Here is a 19,256-nt window from a genome sequence, read left to right as displayed (position 1 = left end):
TCGCTGAGCGCCAGTGGGGGATTCCAGGCGTTACTCGGAGACAAGGAACAGCAGCGAGAGGAAGCCCCGGCGCCCCAACACGCGGCGGCAGAGGCGGCGGAGCAGCACGGCGGGCAGCAGCAGCACGGGGAGGCCCTTCCTCCCTCCCTCCCCCGTCCCTCCGCCCCTCCTTCCCTCCCTCCGCCGCGGTACCTGCGCCGCGCCGCCACGTGAGCGCCACATCAGCGCCGCTCCGCGCCCTCAGCGCCAGCCCGCGGCCGCGCAGGGGGCAAGCGGCGGCCGCGCTCCCCTTCTCCCAGCCCGGCTTCCCTCAGTCCCCGCTGCCCTCGGCGGCCCGGCCCGGCCCGGGGCTCAGCCGGCCCCGGCTCGGGAAGATGCTGCAGTCGCTGGCGGGCAGCTCCTGCGTGCGGCTGGTGGAGCAGCACCGCTCCGCCTGGTGCTTCGCGCTGCTGGTGCTGGGCTACCTGCTCTACCTGGTGTTCGGCGCCGTGGTCTTCTCCTCGGTGGAGCTGCCCTACGAAGACCTGCTGCGCCAGGAGCTGGGCAAGCTGAAGCAGCGTTTCCTGGAGGATCACGCCTGCCTCTCGGAGCAGCAGCTGGAGCAGTTCCTGGTGCGGGTGCTGGAGGCCAGCAACTACGGCGTCTCGGTGCTCAGCAACGCCTCGGGAAACTGGAACTGGGACTTCACCTCCTCCCTCTTCTTCGCCAGCACCGTCCTCTCCACCACGGGTAAGGCAGAGGCGGTTCGCCCGCTGCCCGAGGCCTTCCGGGGAGGCCCGGACCCCCGCCGGCCCCGCGGCCCCGCGGCCTCGGGCGGACGGGGGCTCCGGGAGCCGCGCTGCCCAAACCGGCCCGTGCTGCGGCCGTGCTCTGTGCGGGATCTGTCACCCGTGATTGACCCCCCCTGAATTCAGCGCCAAGAGCCAGGCTGCCGAGTCTTCCAAAAAATCGTTGGCGGTTTCGAAAATCCGGCGAGATGCCCGTCTCTTTCTTTGAACTTTTAAATGCATCTAGAGGTGGCTCCTTTGCGTTCTCCTTTGGGCTGGTTTTTATTTCAGGCTGATTTTTTTTTTCGGGGGTGGGGGACGAGACGGACACCCACGAGGGTGGACGGGGATGGACTGCTTAACCTGGTTATAATGAAGTTAAATTTCGTTTTCATGTTTCACTGTCAGTTTCCATTTGCTGTTTGCATATAAGTCACTGAAAGATCATGCTTCTTTTCTTCCAAATAGCAATTTGTATTGGTGCTTTGAAAAGCTCGAGGAAACGTTCCTCTAACCATAGTTTTTACAAGCACTTTTTTTTTTACAGTAATTGCATTTCACTTGCCATCATAGTGGACAGCCTTCTCCTAAAGGTTGGGTGCAGGCATTTGTGCTGGAAAGCTGGGTTCTGGTGATTTGAATGCAGGTCACTGACATAAATAATAAGGGCTGGTCAAATAAGAAAAGCTTAAAAAATCACCCTAAAATTTGTCCAGCCAGAGAGGGCTTTGTATCATGGCAATACATTGATATTACTATAAAAGATACACTGGTGTTTTGTTGTTGTTGTTGTTGTTGTTGTTGTTTTGGTTTGGTTTTTTTTGTTTGTTTGTTTTGTTTTTGTTTTTTTCTCCCTGCCCCCAAGTTAGTGCTTCTTCTATTATGGGAAATTTAATCTGCTGACATTAATAATGACATTTAATAATTTGCTTACCTGATCATATGTTAGTGCTTTCTGACTGATCTCAAACAGGCAATGCTTGTCCTATAAATAGTTGTCATTGAGTACACAGATCAGGGTTATGAGGAAGTTGTGTTTTTAAAAAGTAAAACAAGCTTATGGGTGTCCCCACAATGCCTCCTCTCCCCACTTAATTACTAGAGTTTATAAGAAGACAGAAAGTGACACACTTGAAGCAGTTAAATGCTTTCAATGAATAAATTTCTAAGCATTAATCAACATATAGGAATACTACTGATGAAAACAAGTATGTGTGTATATATATATATATATATACATTTTTTTTTATGAATCAGTCAAAAAATGTTCACAGTTGGGACAGAGGGGCTGGGTCTGAGTTAGTAACACCTTAAGGCTTCCTGCTTATACACAGCTCAGGATGTTTGGCTTCAGTAGTACAGCTCAGGCAGGGATATCTCTTTCCCACTGCATGTCTGCTGAAGGGCAAGGCATAACCTGGCCCTGTGTGTTTAGCTGGCTTCATCACAGATGCCTTACCAGGGAAGAAGACTCAAGGTCCCATTGTGCAAATGGAAAACGTTTTAGAAAATGCTGCCTATATGGCATGTGTGCAGAGAACCCAGAGGTCTGAGATGTGTGAGGTGAGTTTTCATTATTTCTGTTAGCTTCATAAACTGAGGTCACTAGTCACCACTGATGTAATAGACCAGGCATCAAGTGGTGGTACTTCCTTATGTGTCTGATAAGTCCTTTGACTTGGGCCCTTTTTAACCAAATCCATCTGTGTCTTGTTTTCTGCAGTGGCCTTTACCTGTATTTAATCCCTGTTTAATATAAATTAGAGTTTGTATAAGTAGACAAGTATAAATCCAGACCAGTGTAGTACGTCCAATGCTTGTTCAAATTCTTCCCAGAGTGTGTGTATTTCTGGTGAGGTGCATTTTTTCCCCCCTCAATTAACTCTGCACCTGTGCAAGAAATATTTCAAGTCTCTTGAAATAGTCATTAAAAGAGACGACAAGCAGAAGAACCTGCCTGGCCACCTCAAAAACTTGTTCAGAAGTGTTGAACATTCAAAATGTGCTGTCTTGTTTTAAGGGGTACACCTGAAATGCCCTCCCTTTGCCAAGTACAGAAAGGGGAAAAGCAGAAGAGAGAACCGTGCTACTGATGGTGCCAGCTGAGGGTTGTTTCTGTGTGTGAAGTTACAGGGAGCACTTGGGTGTTCCTTAGGTTCAGCTGACTGAATCTGTCTCATATGTAAATAAATGCACACCTACCCCTTGTACAGAGGACAAGGTTTCTTTCATAGCCTTCCAGTTTTCTATATAAAGCATGTAGAGAAAGTGTTTAAATTTGGCAACCCTGACTTTTCTTCTTGTTCCCTCCCATCCTTATGGGAGGAAGTCTTTGGCTTCTTACTCAGTAGAGAAAATCCTTGAAGAAAATGATAAAGCCAGTTAAGAATTTGAAAAAAAAAATCTTAAACAAAAGGAGATTGCAGAATAAGGCAAATTGCTACTTGAAAGCAATTAATATTGCTGTGCACATGGGCTGTCACAGGACTGTCACAAGCTGCCTGAAGGACGGGCAAACAAAGGGCAGTGAAATGGACTGGTGGTGAGGCTTCAGCAGATTGTAGCAGTGACAGGCAGCAGGTTTCTCTTCCGACTTTGTTCCTCCCTATGCAACTTAAGCAGTTGTGCAGAATGCCATATGAGCGATGTGTAAGGTGAAGCAATTTGGTCATTAATAATTGACAACCTAAACACTAAGAATATACAGTTGTGTGCATTTAAGTAGTGTCTGCCTTGGAAACTCCTTGTAATTAATACCTGACACACATCTATGGTCTGCTTGTCTCAGTGCTAGATGGCATCAAATCATTATGCTGAAGCAGTTCTTTCTGATTGGTTTTGTTGTGGTGCCATCTGTACTAAAGTCTTTTATTTCTAACAATAAAAATGAAGTAATTTTTTGCACTCACCCTTCCAGGTGGTGTTTTCACTCGTCTTGGCATGCTGTCAGAGTCTAACATCTTATCCCATGTTAGTGCAGTATGGAAATATTTTATTGCACGAGCTGTAAGCAGAATGAAGCAACCAAAGAGATTGATACTGGTTGTGTTGACAGATACGAAGAGTACATTAACTTCTGCTTGTTGAAGGAAAATAGGTAGGGAAAGAAAGGAGCTACCAATTTAGGAACTTGGGGGCTGTAGTTTTATGTTTGTTTCTGGAAAGTGCAAGAATATTCCAAGGCATTTTATACAAACAGACTGTTAGTCTTATTCTGACTTCCAGCTTTGAGTATTTTTGCCTTCATCTACAAGCCTTGCCGTCCACAAGCACGGCTGGAGATTTCACGTAACATTTAGACACCAGAGGGATGCTGAGGAAGAGCTTCTTTGGACTCTTCTGTGCTGTGATAGGGTTGGCAAGATCCCCGTTAGACAGAAGTGAGGATAGCCTTGTCCCAATTTAGGGATTTGCAGAGGAAAGGTGAGAAGAAGTTCCCTCTTCTGCAATGACAACAAGTATTTTAAATTTTTTGTTTAAGGTCAGCTGGCCACTCATTTGAACCACAGGAGTTAAGGCAATAAGAGAGGGAAGGATTGTCAGTATTTGACCACTTCTGAAGCTTGCAACATGGTTGTCTGCAAAGTAGTTTGTGGAAGCAGCATTTTTCTCTGGAATTCAGCCTGTACCAGTCTCATTGTTGGTGCTGAGGATGGATGAGTTGTGCTGCATTTAGAGAATGTCACCCAAGATCCATAATGGACTGAATTTGGATTTCTGCTCGCTGTATTCTGAGTGGAGTGAGGAACAGTAGTAATTCAGCAGTTGGAGATAAATACTGACAGAGGCTGTTACTTTGAAAGTGCTTGGTTGAAGGGCTAGTAAAGATACAATATAGCTTTCAGGGAAAGTTTTTCATTCAAGTTATTTAACTGCCACGCTGTATGAGGAGTTAATGCATCTATAATTTGATTTATAAGGGTGTTCTCTGTTAGGTGTGACTCTCATAAGCATTGCTACTGATGACTTGCAAGAGAAACTAAACTATGCCTTTATTTATGGCAAGTAACAGGCTGTGAGACTGTGATGTACTGAAAAAGAAAGTGTGTTCTGTATGAAGAGACCAGGGAAGGAGAAGCCTGGCATAATTTTCTCCATGTTCTTCTCACAAGTGCTTGATTTTCTTGCCCTTCTTCCCTCTCAGGGGAGCAGGCCCCACATCCAGTGCATATTTAGTGTTCATTACAGACATTACAGATCTTAACAAAACCACAGAAGATCCACACACAGGGAATGCCTTGAAAGCATTACAAAGACATCATAAGATTTATAGGCTCTTATAGTAGAGCCCTCAGGTGGAAGAAACTATTGGGGTCTCTCATACCTTTATAGAAAGATGAGAATATAACTTAGATAGGATAATAAATGATAAATAAGAGGACAGTTTACAGAGGCTTTAGGGAAAACAAGGTTTTTTGTCCCGTGCTTGAATTCAATATAAAATGCATGTGTTATTTTTGCTGTTGTCAGAATATGTGGGCTGTGTCCCTGGTGATGCCTGTATTATCTCATTAATACACACCGAATAAATGTGTTTCATAATTCATACCAAATGTCTGTCTGGAGACCTGACATAAGATTCTCTGTTGCCTCTTATCTGAAAATATACAAACTTGGTGATAGATTAAACTCAGATCTCTCTCACTGGTAGTCACCCCTGAGTCCAGCAGAACACTGAAGCTTCATTGTGCTGTTGCTCTGACTGCAGCACTCATAGATTGTTTAAATTGGTGTGATGAATTGCAGCTATTCACCAGGGTGAGGATGCCAAACTTTGGGAACTCTGTTTCCTCTTTTAAGAGTTGTTTGTTGGAAACAGCACCTATAGGAAAAGGCAATTTGCTGGGGATGATCCCAGAGGCAAAGGGAGGTTGTGCTGTGCTCTGCAACAGAGTGGTTTTTATAGAGGAAAGATTTAAGAGCAAAGGAAATCATGAGGTAGGTTGAGAAAGATGCCAGAGAAGGACAATTGAGACAATTGTTTGGATCTGAAGTCAAGTGGCTGAAGCCTGCAGGGTTTTCTGGGATAGGGTAAGCACAGCTACTGGCCCCAAGGCTGTTGGCCTGCAGATCAATAGACGGTCTGGAACCAGACATCCTACCTCTTGCATTAAGTGGTATAAACGACAAAGAGTCATTCTGTCTGCCTTGTGTGTCTGCTTTCTTCTCAGGAGAAGTTTCTTTATTCTGTACCCGTGGAGCAGTTCCAGATTTGCTGCTGTCATATTTTAATCTGGTCCCAGGGTTAAGGTGCTGTCTCCTGGGATGTGGGAGGTTTCAGCTGAGTTCAGCTTAATGTTATTCTCAGGATAAGGATTTGAACTAGGGTTTTCTAGAACTCCTTAGGAAGAGGAGACAAAAAGACCACCATCTAGGGAACTTGTAAAAGAAGGTTGAGTATGTATGGACTAACACTGAGAAAGTAGCTTGGATGCTTCTGATCTTTCTGCCTTACAACACAAAATCATGGGAATGTTCAATTAAATAGTAAAAAAGAAAACAAAAATCACATTTAAAACCAGAAAAGAAGGGACTTGACAAGTTAAAAAACCCAAGCAAACTGAAAAAAACCCCACAACACAAAAACCAAGGAAAGCTTCCAAAATACACAAACCAAAATTGTGTGGTGTGAATATCTCCAAAACCCCTGTATTTTGTCAAAATCAATGTTGATAAACACTTTTGAGAAAGGTATTAGGCTCTGGACTTCAGGACAGAAGGCACTCAGTTACCAGAGATGAGTTACAGCCGGCGCGTTGGTCACATTATCTCCTGTATGCCCCGGACAAAGGTCTTGTTTTCTCTGTTGAAGTAAACAGTAGAAGAGAGGAAATCTGGGTCTCTCCCAGTCTTGTGTTCCAGGCAGGGTTGTAGTTCCTGGTTTCTCATGGGACTACAGCAATCAGCTGAGCCAAAAATCCTGCTTGTGCTTGCTGAAACAAAGGGTGTCAAGAGTTCGCTCTAAACCAATATTTGGCCTTCTTTACGGGCCAATGAATAGCAAAAACCATCTCCTGACAGAAATTGGAGAACCCATGGATTACCAAGACTGTATTATTGTTTGTAGCAGTGCTAGCTGCTGATGAATGGAATGTCTTTCTTAAAAACTCACTTCTGTATCCTCCAGTTCCATTTGCCTTTCTGAGTTCCCAGTGATGAGGAGCCCCTCCAGCAGCTCTCAGCAGATGAAGGGACTGCAACTGCTGTCTCTGTAGTCCTTCTGTGTTTGGCCTAGGTCATTCTTTCTGTGCTGAAACAAACAGTTGCAAGCAAGAGAATAATCTTCCCCAAAATTGCATTTCATTAAATGTTTTCTATTTTTCAACCCTTTTGTAAAGCTGCAATTTGTATTATTATTCTACTGACATCTCCAAATCAAATCCTAAGTTAAAAGTCATGTGTGCTTTCAGAGCAGGATTTCTAAAACTTGACAACCAAATCCTGCAGTTCTTGACTGTTACTTAGTAGGATTTTCACTTTTATCTGAAAATAATTTTTAAAGGTCTTTTAAACATGTAGTTTCTCCTGTTTTCATTTATTCGTTGCTTGTTTTATTTCTTTCCTTGTTTCACTTTGGCTCACTGCATCATCATTTTAATAATCTGTGGGGTTTTTTTGATAGAGTAACATATCTATGGACACGTAATCTGTGGGGTTTTTTGGATAGAGTAACATCATATCTATTGACAAATGTCTGTTTTAGTCACTGCTCCAGGTTATTTATGAAGTAGGTTACAAGCTACTAAACCATATGAAGACCAAAATATTTCTTGGCCTGTGAAGAAGTTTAGCATTTTGAGGAAAAATTAGGATTCCTATGAGAGTTTTGATGCCTTCAGGATTAAAGAACAGTAATAAAAAGTTTCTTGGGATTTAGCTACCTAAATTCCTACTGTCTCTTTGAGTCTGACCTCAGCTACTTGAAAGTTACGATATTTGTACAAAATTCAACTGAAGACCTACACTAGTTACTGATGGTGACCCAGAAGATCTAGGAGAAATGTACCAGTCGTCTTTTTCACTGAAGAAATTTGCCTAAACGTTAAACAGATTGTTTCTTATGAGGTCAGAACAGCAATGTGGTCCTGGTTAAGAGCAGGACTGAAAGAAACGAATGGAGCAAAGCATTTCAAGTGGCTGTGCTTCACAGAAGTATCCAAGTGCCTCTTGGAAGAACATATGGATTTCTTTTCCCTTGGAAAGGAAAAGATACACATTCATCTCTGAAAACAGAATATGCCAGCATCCTTGTAGGAAGAGCACATATGAATCCAAGTGGTACACCAGCTGTCACCACACTCCAAACATTTACTAACTGATGCTTCCTAAGTATTACCATGGTCTGTGCTCTAAACTGATTCTGTGCCAGTCACTCAAGCAGCTTTGGAAGTTATCACACCATCTTTGAGGAACCAGGGAAATGCCAGTTGCAAATTGGGCTGGGAAACAGGTTTTGCCAGCGGAACAAGCTGGCCCAGTGGTCTACTAAGTGCCCTTTGCTCGTGTGTGAGAAATTGAGTCTGTGTCCTCTGACAAAGTTGCATACTATTTACTGCTAGAAACTTAACAGCAGAATTCCGTCTTTCTCCTGTAAATTATGAATCCAGGCTGTTATGTAACAGCAAGTAGAGGCTTTCTGCTGTCCTCTACTACAAATTGAAAAGTTCTGGTGTGACCAGAATCTCTGTATAGAGTGTTTTCAAGCGTAATTTAATACCATCGCAAATGTAGCTTTTGAGAGCACTGGTACTATGAGAATGGGGTTTTGTCGTATATTTTGCTCCTCATATATTTCATGTCCGACACACTGAATATTTTTTCAGAATATGTTAAAAATAACTCAAATGAAAATATTAAAAAGTATCTCTGAATTTCATTCTACTTGTAGTATATGTACCTTTTTCTGTGTCTTTCAACTACTTAAACACTGTTTAAATTGACTTAGCTGAGTAACTTTAAATTCTTTAACAGTAGCTTTTTCACAGAAAATTTTTTTGACTAGACATATAAATTGGTTTAAGGTAAAAGAGGGGCCAACCAGAATTAGGTATTGAAATAATATGGTTTAGACACATCATTGTTCACTTTTTTCCCCCAATAAGTCGAATGAAAGATTAATCTAATCTCAGAATTGTGGCTTTTGCAAAAGAAAATACATTTCAGGCAGAACATAGGTTTTGTAACTTATCTTCTTTGTAGAACTGGCTGATGTGTCTAGTTGTAATATGTTGAAATTACTGTAAAAGGAGTACTTTCGTCAACTTTATTGAAAATACTGAAAATGTTTTTAGGAGCACCTCTCTTGTGAGAAAAGGCTGAGATAATTGGGATTGTTCAGCTTGGAGAACAGAAGATTCTGGAATGATCTAATTGTGTCTTTCCAGCACCTGAAGGGAGCCCTCAAGAAAGCTGTAGAGGGACTTTTTTGCAAGGGCATGTAGTGATAGGACAAGGGGAAATGGCTTAAAATTGAAAGAGGGTGGGTTTAGATTGGATATTAGGAGGAAATTCTTTACTGTGAGGATGGTAAGGCACTTGCACATAGAAGTTATAGATGCCCTACCCCTGGAAATGCTCAAGGCCAGGTTGGATGGGGCTCTGAGCAACCTGGTCTAGTAAAAGGTGCCTTGCCCATAGCAGGGAAGTTGGAACAAGATGATCTTTAAGGTCCCTTTTAACCCAAACCATTCTCTGATTCTATGAAGTACATACTAAAACTATAATTATTTCCAAGTGTGAGAAGATTTCGCGGCATTAAGAGGCAAAAATAATCCTTCAGAAAATCTCAAACGATGCAGTGCTGACTGGAATGGGACTTAGGTATGATTTTATTTTAAAGTCTGTATTGAATTTTCTTTTACGTGGCACTTGGTCTTCTGCTTTCTTTGATATTTTAATACTACATGGCACACTATGCACACATATTTTGCTCGGTTGAGCTTTTAAAATGTGATTGGCAGCCTTAGACATTGCAACATGCGGTACTAGTGCCAAAGTCCAGAGACAAGTTAAAATAGGTATCCTCTTTTGTCTACAATGTAGTTTGAAAAGATGTTACTTCAGAGTCACCAAGTACAAACACAAGGCAAAAGTCTGATTTCACCTCTTCCAAGATTGGCTGTATGTGGCTTTAAAGTGGAAAAAAACCCTCCTTATGTTCAGAAAGTAGGAACATATCCAGAGATCTGCTAAAAATTAAACAGTTTGGATGTTTAACTCCTGAGGACTTAATTATAAAAGTTTATCCATTTCCCTCCACAAAAAGGGGAAAAGAGCCTTAAAAATTGGTCATTGCATTTAAGATTAATATGGGAAGATCTTGGAATCTCTGCTTTGTATATTATTTAAAGTAGATTTTTTCCCTGCTGTACAAGAATGGCATAGACCTTTTCCTTTGAAGCCTACAGCCTAAAGGAAATGAGAAAACTCTAAGGCAAACCAGAGAACTTCCATCTCTTGTACAGTTTCAGAAGCTCTAGGCCATATGATTTACTAATGGGCAATTAAATTTTGAACACTTCATACCAACTCTTGTAACTTACTTACATATATGTTATATAGGTTGATGGTTGGATTTGGTGATCTTAGAGTATTTTTCCAACTTTAACAGTTCTATGATCAGTTATTTCCATGGCTCTGTTTTTGATTAGTGTTGGAATGCTGACTGAGCAGTATGGCAAAAATGGACAGGGCTCAAACAAATATCATTGTGCTACTATATGAAAATCCCAGCTGCTGTAAACTCTAAGTGGTGCACAGTAATGAATGCAAAATGCTGTAAATAATTTGAGTGATTAGTACTTGGAAATCAGTTTCTCTTTTGTGAAGATTGTTTAAGTTACCTCTGTGCATTTACACATCTCTTGAGAAATCCAGGATTCCAGCCTGGCTCCTGGTCCGCTGCTGCAACTCTGGTTGGGTAACCAAAGAATTGTGAACACTACAGGATACTGTACTGTGTGAATCAACAATTCATGTTAAGAAAAAAGAAATAAAATTCCAAGACTAATCTCAGACCTTAAATTTAGGCTTCAGTTTATTATTATAGTTGTTATGTATTTACATTCTGCCTACCTATAGCGGAAAGATACTTCTTTAGTTTTCAGTTGTGTCTTTTAGTGCAGCTCTATGTACTCAGTAAAGCCACTTGAATGTTCAGGTCAGTTTTTCTAGCTGCTACCTGACAGTATTTTCTATGCTGCTCTGAGGAAAATGTCATTCATCCTTGGAGTTATTGTTAGCCATGAATCTCAGTCAAAGCAAAAGTTAGAAGCTCTCTCAACATCTCAAACAGAAGTTTTAGCTTCAGGTTTTAGCCTTGCATTACACCATGTCCTTAGATTTTTCAAGGAAGATGGTGATAATCTTTCACATTTCTGAATAATGTTTTATCAGTGCATACCAGAAACTGCTTTGCTGATTAGTGCACTACTGTTATGTTCTGCATCTTGAGAGATTACAGTGACACTTCTGTATGCATTTTGCTAAATGATGAACTAAGACAAAGGAAAAACAATCGTGAAAGACCATTATGAGTTATTAATATGGTTGAGAACAGGAACCTGTGTATTTTGTCTTGCAGTTTGCCATTTCTTGCTGCTAGGCTGGTGTTCCTGTACAGTAAGCTGATTTCCCATCCCGTAGATGCACTTCAACAGGCTTTTATTTTCTTGCATTTGATGTTCTTTTTTCTTTTCCTTTAGTAATAGTTTTTCTGCTCAGTGATATTAGAGAAAATCACAGATACCTGAATAGAGTTTTATAGAAGCCACATCAAAGAGTGCAATGTACATTTCTGTATCTTTACTTCAGTGGAGAATCCATAAATATTGCTTCTCCCTTCCAGGGAATGGTTCAGTTGTGTACTATGTCTAGAAAACAAAGTACACACCAGGTAATGTCCACATAGCTGACCAAATGCCTGACTAGCCTCTGTGAGAAGGTGGCAGTATTTTCTCTGCTTTAGTGTGCTGGATGTTTCTCTTTACCTAGCAAAGGGTCTGCTCAGCATGTTGTAAAACAGAATGGGCTGAGCCTACCTAACAGCTTTGGCAGTGGTAGGAAGGTGTCTTGGATCCCTGGTTCTCACTCTGGGGTCCAGCCCTGTGCTACATCTGTTGCCAACAGGACCACAACAGTAAGACAAGTCAGTTTATCAGACCAGAATAAATATTCCCTTCCTGCTGGATTAGTTTGCTCTGAGTTACTACATTTGAGCAAACTGCAACCAATACAAGAGGGAGCAGAACCGATGGCAACTACTAGTTCTTCCTGGCAGTTACTCTGGGATTAGCTAGGCAATTCATGTAGCTACGTGGTAAAAAGCACAAAAGGAATCAAAAATTACAGTGAAATCAATAACAGATATAAGAAAGGAGCTGGTAACCTGAGAAAGTGTTATTTATACTGATAATGTATCTGACAATTGCTGGTTGTCCCTTGTACAAGAGCATTATTTCATGCAGGATTAAAATGTCAGCTAGCAAAGCTGAAAGAATTTTAACTGGACTCCTTTTTGTCAATTCATAAGATGCCATAATTAAAATATTCCTTTCCACATATCTTCAGGGGAACCTAGTTTTTTCCTGCTGGGTAACTACTCTTATGTGGTAGATTGTGTTGTCTTTGGAGTTAGTAAGGAAGTAATGCAGTCATACCATCGTACCCAGTTTACAAATTCTTATCATTGACAATTACAAGAAATTGGATGCATTCATAGGACTTGCAAAAATATCTGTCCCTTGTAAAGATGTGTTAACTATCAGTTTACTCATTGCTGCTCAGGCTCCTCAGTGCTAGGTGCTTCTTTTGGTATTGGCAACAATTTTACATTCCACTCCTCTTTATGCTGAGGTCTGAGGGATGTCATATACAGCATACTGATTTCCTTACAGAGTCACAGGTTGTGTCAATCCAGCCTTTTCCACGTTGGTCACTGTTTGCTATTGCAAGGGCTGGCAGGAGGGTGCTGAACGTGAAACCTTTGGCACAGATGATTGCTGAGCATTTCCAATATGTGTCCTGCCTTACTGGAAAAGGATTTAAGGAAATGGATCTCACAGTCTTTCGTCAGTGTTGATGGTCTTTGACTGACTTGGTGAGTCCAGAGCTGTGGTTAGGCAAATGGAGTGTTTTTTGATGAATTGTCATACTGATTTAATGTTGCCTGCTTTCATTATATGCATGGCTATCTTATTCTGGCCCTGAGAGGTTAGAATAATGTATTTCCACTATGAAATTCATCATATAGGTGTAAGAACTTTTGGAATCATCAGCTGTCCCACTTTGCTTTTTGTAGCAAAGTGAAGTGCATTGTTTTAAAACAAATTGCCATTAGTCTGAACAGACAATATAGGTTTTGAGAATCACAGGGTATATAAGTTGCTCTGTCTTGTGTCTTGACATTGCTGGCTAAATGTCTTGAGTATGTAGTTTACCTTTCTAAATGCTTCATTCCTATTTATTTCTAAATAACTTCTAGAAAAGCAAAAACCTCTACATTTCATCTGCTTGTGAACATAAATGGTATGTGCAACCACAGTTTTTTTCCTTTCCCTTTATTTATTGATAGGACATACAGCTGTGATTATCTCAGGTGTCCATATTCCAGTGTAACTAATCAAATTTATGTTTCCCACAATTATTGTTTGCTATGTGAGATATCTTAAACAGTGAGTAATTGAATAGAACTAGTGTATCTGTAAAATCTGTTTATGGTTCAGTAAACCAGTTCTCACAACAGTTGAAGTATTTCTCCATTGAGTTTTGCAAATTTGTGTTCTATTTTGAGCTTGAAATGGTGAATATATTTAGCTAGACTGTATTCAGATGAGAGAGCATCATCAAGCATCGTATTTAGGACTGTGATTTAGAGTTTCAAATAAGACATCTCATCTGTAAAAGTATCTCACCCTTATGTGAATATTGTCTCGTAATTTGTCTTTATTATTCCAGCTGGAATGTGCTTGCATGAAAGTGGAGCATGATGCACTTCAGTTCTGTATGTTTTTGTTAGTTGCTTTAGTGATTTTTTCCCAATTTATGTTAAATTGTTTTGCTTCATGTTTGGCTTTATGTGTTGTTAAATTCTTCATGTTTCTGAGAAATAGCTATTGAAACAGAAGATAGTAATAGGATTTATTTACTTGCAAATACAATATGGTAACTGACTTATTTAGGAAATATTTCAATATCTTACAAAAATAGGCAAGGACTGTGTCTTCATCTGCCAAACAAGGGAGCTGATGCTTGTAATTTCCCTGAGTTCCACATGTCAAATCAATAACAAGATTAGAAGTAAACATTCCTATTCCCCTGCTGTATCTAGTAGATAACTCTTTCTTGTACGTGAGGTTGCATTTTAATACAAAGATGCCGCTTACAGGTTTGATTTTAAATCCACAGCATGAAATGGCCTAATTTTTTAATGTTGTGTGATAATTCCTTACTGCCCACAATATAAGTTCCCTTCGCTGTTTTCATGCTCTGTAATTTCTGATGGTGCAATTAAGCAATCTTTGTTTCAAAGTGGAGGTGGAAAGCCTACTAATTTGCAGCTGGTTGTTTCTTTTATTTCCAGATGGTAGGATGAAAATCTGTGGCTCATTTCAGTGCAAGAAATTATCAAGTTAGCAAGACTAGATAGGTATTCTTCAGTAATTGGATATGTGATTAAAACACTGCAGTAACTGCCACTGCAACACATTCAAAGCTTTTGACAAATCCCAGGCTGCATTTAGGATGGTAACAGGTGTGAATTACAAATTTTTAGAAATCTCTTTTCCAGTGAACTGTACCAGGCTTCAAGCAGAGCACCACAGTGCACAGGTGCTGGGTTCTGCTGGCACATCTCTGTAGTACACCCTGCATACACAAGGTCTTTCAAGTGGTAGAAAGCTGAAGGAATTGATAGAACTTTAAAACCTGTTACATGAAAATTAGAGGGGCTGTGGAAAGACAAAATTGCAGCATGGAATGAATCTGTGGTTCCAGACCTTTTCTGGAAAAAAAGCGCTGCATCTTCCATCAGTCTCTTCAGAAAGTGTGTGTCCTCAGAGCTTCACTGCCAATTAGATGATAAATGTGTCTGAGCTGCTAAAAGGAATGTTTCCATAGGTGCAGACTTCTGATATTAAAGACAAAATCTGAATGTGTAAAATCTGTTGTGTGAGATATACCGCTTCTGTGCTGCACTCAAGGTGAAAGCCTCATCATGTTTTTTTTTACTGAATCAACACAAGAAATGAGAAGATCAATACTGTGGACAAGCTACTGGCTAAGTCTAATCAATATGACATTTCCTCTCTGCCAAAACATTGTCCATGTTAAGTGTTTTTTTCCTACTTTGAATATTTCAGGATGTGAACCTCAGGAAAAACTGTAGAAATGCTTATACCCAGCCCTGGCTTCAGCTGTGATTGAGTTCATTTTCTTTTTAGTAGCTGGTACAGTGCTCTGTTCTATATTGAAAATACAGAATATAAGAATCATGTTGATAACACACTGAAATTTTAGTTGTTGATCAGTAGCGCTTTCACCAAGAAAAGGACTTTCCAGTTTCCCACGCTCTGCCAGGGAGCGGGTACACAAGAAGCTGTGAGGTCTCATGGCCAGGACACCTGACCTGAGCTGGCCAAAGGGATCTTCCATACCACAGAACATCATGCCAGTGTATGAACTGGGGGAAGTTGGCTGGTAGAGGCCAGTTGTTGCATGGGGATGGGGTGGACATCTGTCAGCAGGTGATGAGCAATTGTGCATGCTTCTTTTGTCAGTCTTGTGTTTTGTTCTTTTCATTATTATTACTGTCATTGTTATTATAATTATTATTTTATTTCACTTTGTTCCAATTACTGAAATTTATTATTTCAACCCATAAGTTTTACTTTTTGTTCATAATTCTCCTCCTCACAATAGGGGAGGAGAGAGCAAACAGCTATATGGTACTTAGTTGCCACCTGGGGTTAAGCCACAACAAAGCCTTCCAATACCTTGAAGTTGGTATTGAAGCTCTTAGGAAGTTTTTTAAAGAACTGGTTTCTTTGATTGCTTCTTAATCTTGGTGATCAGTGGCTTTGAAAATCCATTATTATGGGAACGCTGCTGCACACATTGCTGAACATTCCAGTACAAAAACCTCATCTTGTTTTCAAATGTTTCAGAGGACTACAAGTTAAACTTTTCTAATAAAACTCACTCACATTTCTTTCTTAACAAATTTAAGTTTCTGAGACTTACGTAGCTTGTCCTATTAGGAAACCTTAATAATAAAGTAGTCTGTTGGAGCCCCTGCTTTGATACAGATTTTTGACCATCTGTTGCCTAGCGGGCAAGTAAACCAATAAAAGAATAATTGGAATTTTCCTGGCTGAATTCTCAGAGGAGCCCTCAGGAAGTCTCACCTTGCTTTTGACCTGTTGGTTTTATTCAACAGACTTTTATAATTTTTACCTCTTTCTCCATTGGAAAATGAATCTGAGATAACAGAAAATAATTCTTGAAACAGGATAACAGTTTGTTTATTTATGCTAAATCTTTGCTAGTGGTGGATCTGAAGATGTGATGTTTGTGTTTTGGATAGGTATTTCTGGAAATGTGCTGTTATTGAGAGTTCTGTGGGGGGAAAATAGCCAACACCAGATGGATCCTGGTTGGATTGCAGCTAAACCCTTATGGGATCTAAAACCCAGGATGACACTAAGAGGAGCCAATTTCCAGTATAAAGACTTTGGACTTAAAAAAAAAAGAAAAAAGAAAAAAAACCCCAAGCCAAACAAAAAACTACAAACAAACAAAACCCCAAAAAAAAAACCAAAACCACAACAACAGCAAAAAAACCACCCTGTGCTGCTAGCTGTTTTTCAAAAAAAGGAGAAACACAACCCCAAATGGCAAACCCAGGAATTCATACACACCTCTTGACTATCTTCTGGGATGGAATTAAGGCCTGAATATCTTGGCACAGAGATTTAGCAGACCTATGCTTGCTGAAGTCACTCATGTTCAGTCTTTGCTCCTGTCCTGGAGTACTGTGAAGCACACAGAGGACAGGAAATCTTTAATGACGCATCTAAAAACAGGACTGAAGTTGTCACAGCTCTGTGGGAGTATGGGTCCATCTCACACAGGCTGTGTGACAGGCTGGGAGTTTAGCATGCCCCAACAAAAAGAGTTTCTCAGCAAGCAGTCTGATAGGAGCCATGTAGCCAGGCAGGGTTTGAAGGGCTTGAAAAAATCAGCTCTTGCAGGGTAGGTGGGAATGCTTTGCCTGCTGTCTGAGTGCCTGAAGAGGACAAGCTCTTCCTGCAGGGAACATGTTCTTTATAAAGTCAAATTTGCCTCACCTGGAGCCCTGTCTCACACATGGTAAGCATCTTTCTGGTGGCCAGGAATGTGTGTTTTCATGTAGACTCTGCTGGAAGGGTGTAACAGTTCCCTTGGGTTGATAATACCTGTTTTGGTCATACATAATCTATCCAGGCAGGAAGAGCAAGACCTGGTGTAGGGTGGTGGCAGGAAAGAGTGTTATCGTTTTCCAGTTAAAATAACTGTCTTTTGATCTGTGTTTCTCTCTGATACTTTTGTTGAGAAGAGATAATACTGTACCAAACACTCACAGTAATCATCTCAGATGTGGGGGGGAGATACTGATTTCTGTACTTAGTCATGTCTGCATTTGGTTCCTGTGCAGTGGATTCCATCTGCTGTTGTGGTGCTCTAGTAACAAGTACTTCCTTGTCCACACCTCCCATCTTAACTGCGGGTATGGGAATGACTTCATCATTAGCATCACTGCTGTAGGTTGTGATGTTTTTCGCTTACTTGTAAATACTGTCTAAAACGGCCGTGACCGTAGATGGACAAAATATTACTGCTTGCTGCCATTTGCAATTCCATCAGACTGTAGGTGTGCCTTGCCTTGCATGATGGTGTGAGAGACATGGATTATCTTTCTGATGACAGGAAAAGTAGCATAATGAGAATTAGGTGATATTGGCATTTGTTTGATTTGGCTCAGAGTTGTATTTAGTTTCCCTTCAATTAATTGAATATCCTAATAGAGTGACCTGGGGTTCAGGTGGCCTCACAGACCTTTAATACTGTTGTGGTTCATCTTATTGAGCTGTGATGGAAATTTAGAAACGATAAGTGAAAGTCTTTCCTCCCAAAAATCTGAAGCCCATCAGGGAAGTATGGGGAGCTGTGACATTAAGCCAATCTGGCACAGCTCTACTGTGGAATACCACTGGAGGAGCTGATGCTAGAGAAGCACTGAATTCAACTCCAAATTCTGAAGGCAGCTGAAGTCTGCCATATTCCTTGGCCCTGTGGTTGGATTCAGATCAAGAGTGCACTAGATCATTCTGACTTCCTGCTTAGGTTCACATTTGTGGAGCAGATTTGGAGCATGTAGACTGGACTTCTTTCTAATTAAACAACCTGAAGCAGTGGAGAGTACCTCAGCAATTACTGAGCATCCAGTCTTTGTGAGCAGAGTAGAGCAAATCTGAAGTAAACCCTGGCTTCCCTAAATATAATCCTGAAGTCATGTACATGCTACCAAGTTTTCCACACTGTGGATCAACACTTATTTTGCTATAATACCAATGTAATCAAGGTAACCATGCAAATTTTTTTGTTCCATTTATTATTTTCCTGTGGCTATAATTTGCATTCCAGAATAATTGATTTTGGGCAGGAATTCACAGATATCAGATCTTTTAAGTAATATGATCAAATACTACTGTTTTCATGACATTGAGATATAAAGTCTAAGCTCCCATTGCAACCAAACTATTTTCATGTTTTAAAGTTTTGCTCATAAGCCCAGCACAAAAACATTTTCTTCATCGTGGCATCTTGCAGTTTCTCCTGCTTCCTTGGTGGTATGTGGAGTGTATAAAAATTGATCATGTTTTGAATAGTAAATTATCATATATAAACATGCAGTGTCCAGGAATTCTGCACTAACTGCAGATTTTCTCTTGCTGATTGAAATGACAACAAGATATTTGTACTACTTAATGTTTTTCCAGTTGAATTTGATTGAAAAATGCCTTTAGCTTGCATTTTTATATTAGTCTTTGTGGATCATGAGAGCAGCTAACTGACAGGTGAAGCAGAGCAAAGCTTTTTTTAATCAGTCTTCAAGAATGTCTGTATTTTTCTGGTTTATAATTTATTCTCTGCATGACAGAAAAATAATAAAAATAATTCATTATATAATAATATAATAATCCTAAATACCTTTCTGTATAAATAAAATAATTATATAAATGTAATAATAATTTATATGAAATAAAGAAAGACATAAATTAGAAGTTATTTGCACTTTATTGTAACTTGTCTTGAATATAAAAAGTGACAAAGATTTCATCTGCATTATTGGTACAGAAAAAATGTGGAATTGGAAAGTGCACAACACCAATATTCCCATCTTCTGTACGTATATTTGTCTATATATAAAAATGCACAGTAGCATTAATAGAT

At 40.3% G+C, this 19,256-nt stretch overlaps 1 protein-coding gene across 1 annotated transcript in view; it reads left to right on the top strand.

The window, feature by feature from the left end:
• Positions 1–203: 203 nt before the first annotated feature.
• Positions 204–19,256, top strand: part of KCNK1 (potassium two pore domain channel subfamily K member 1) — a 34,227-nt gene continuing 15,174 nt past the window's right edge. The window contains exon 1 of the mRNA XM_066315714.1: positions 204–729. Coding sequence (XP_066171811.1) covers positions 375–729 — 355 coding nt within the window. The 5' untranslated portion in view covers positions 204–374. The remainder of the gene's footprint in view (positions 730–19,256) is intronic.

This window comes from Sylvia atricapilla, chromosome 3 (genome assembly GCF_009819655.1).
Source record: "Sylvia atricapilla isolate bSylAtr1 chromosome 3, bSylAtr1.pri, whole genome shotgun sequence".
Lineage (NCBI taxonomy): Eukaryota > Metazoa > Chordata > Aves > Passeriformes > Sylviidae > Sylvia > Sylvia atricapilla.
This window is presented reverse-complemented; position numbering and strand designations above follow the sequence as displayed.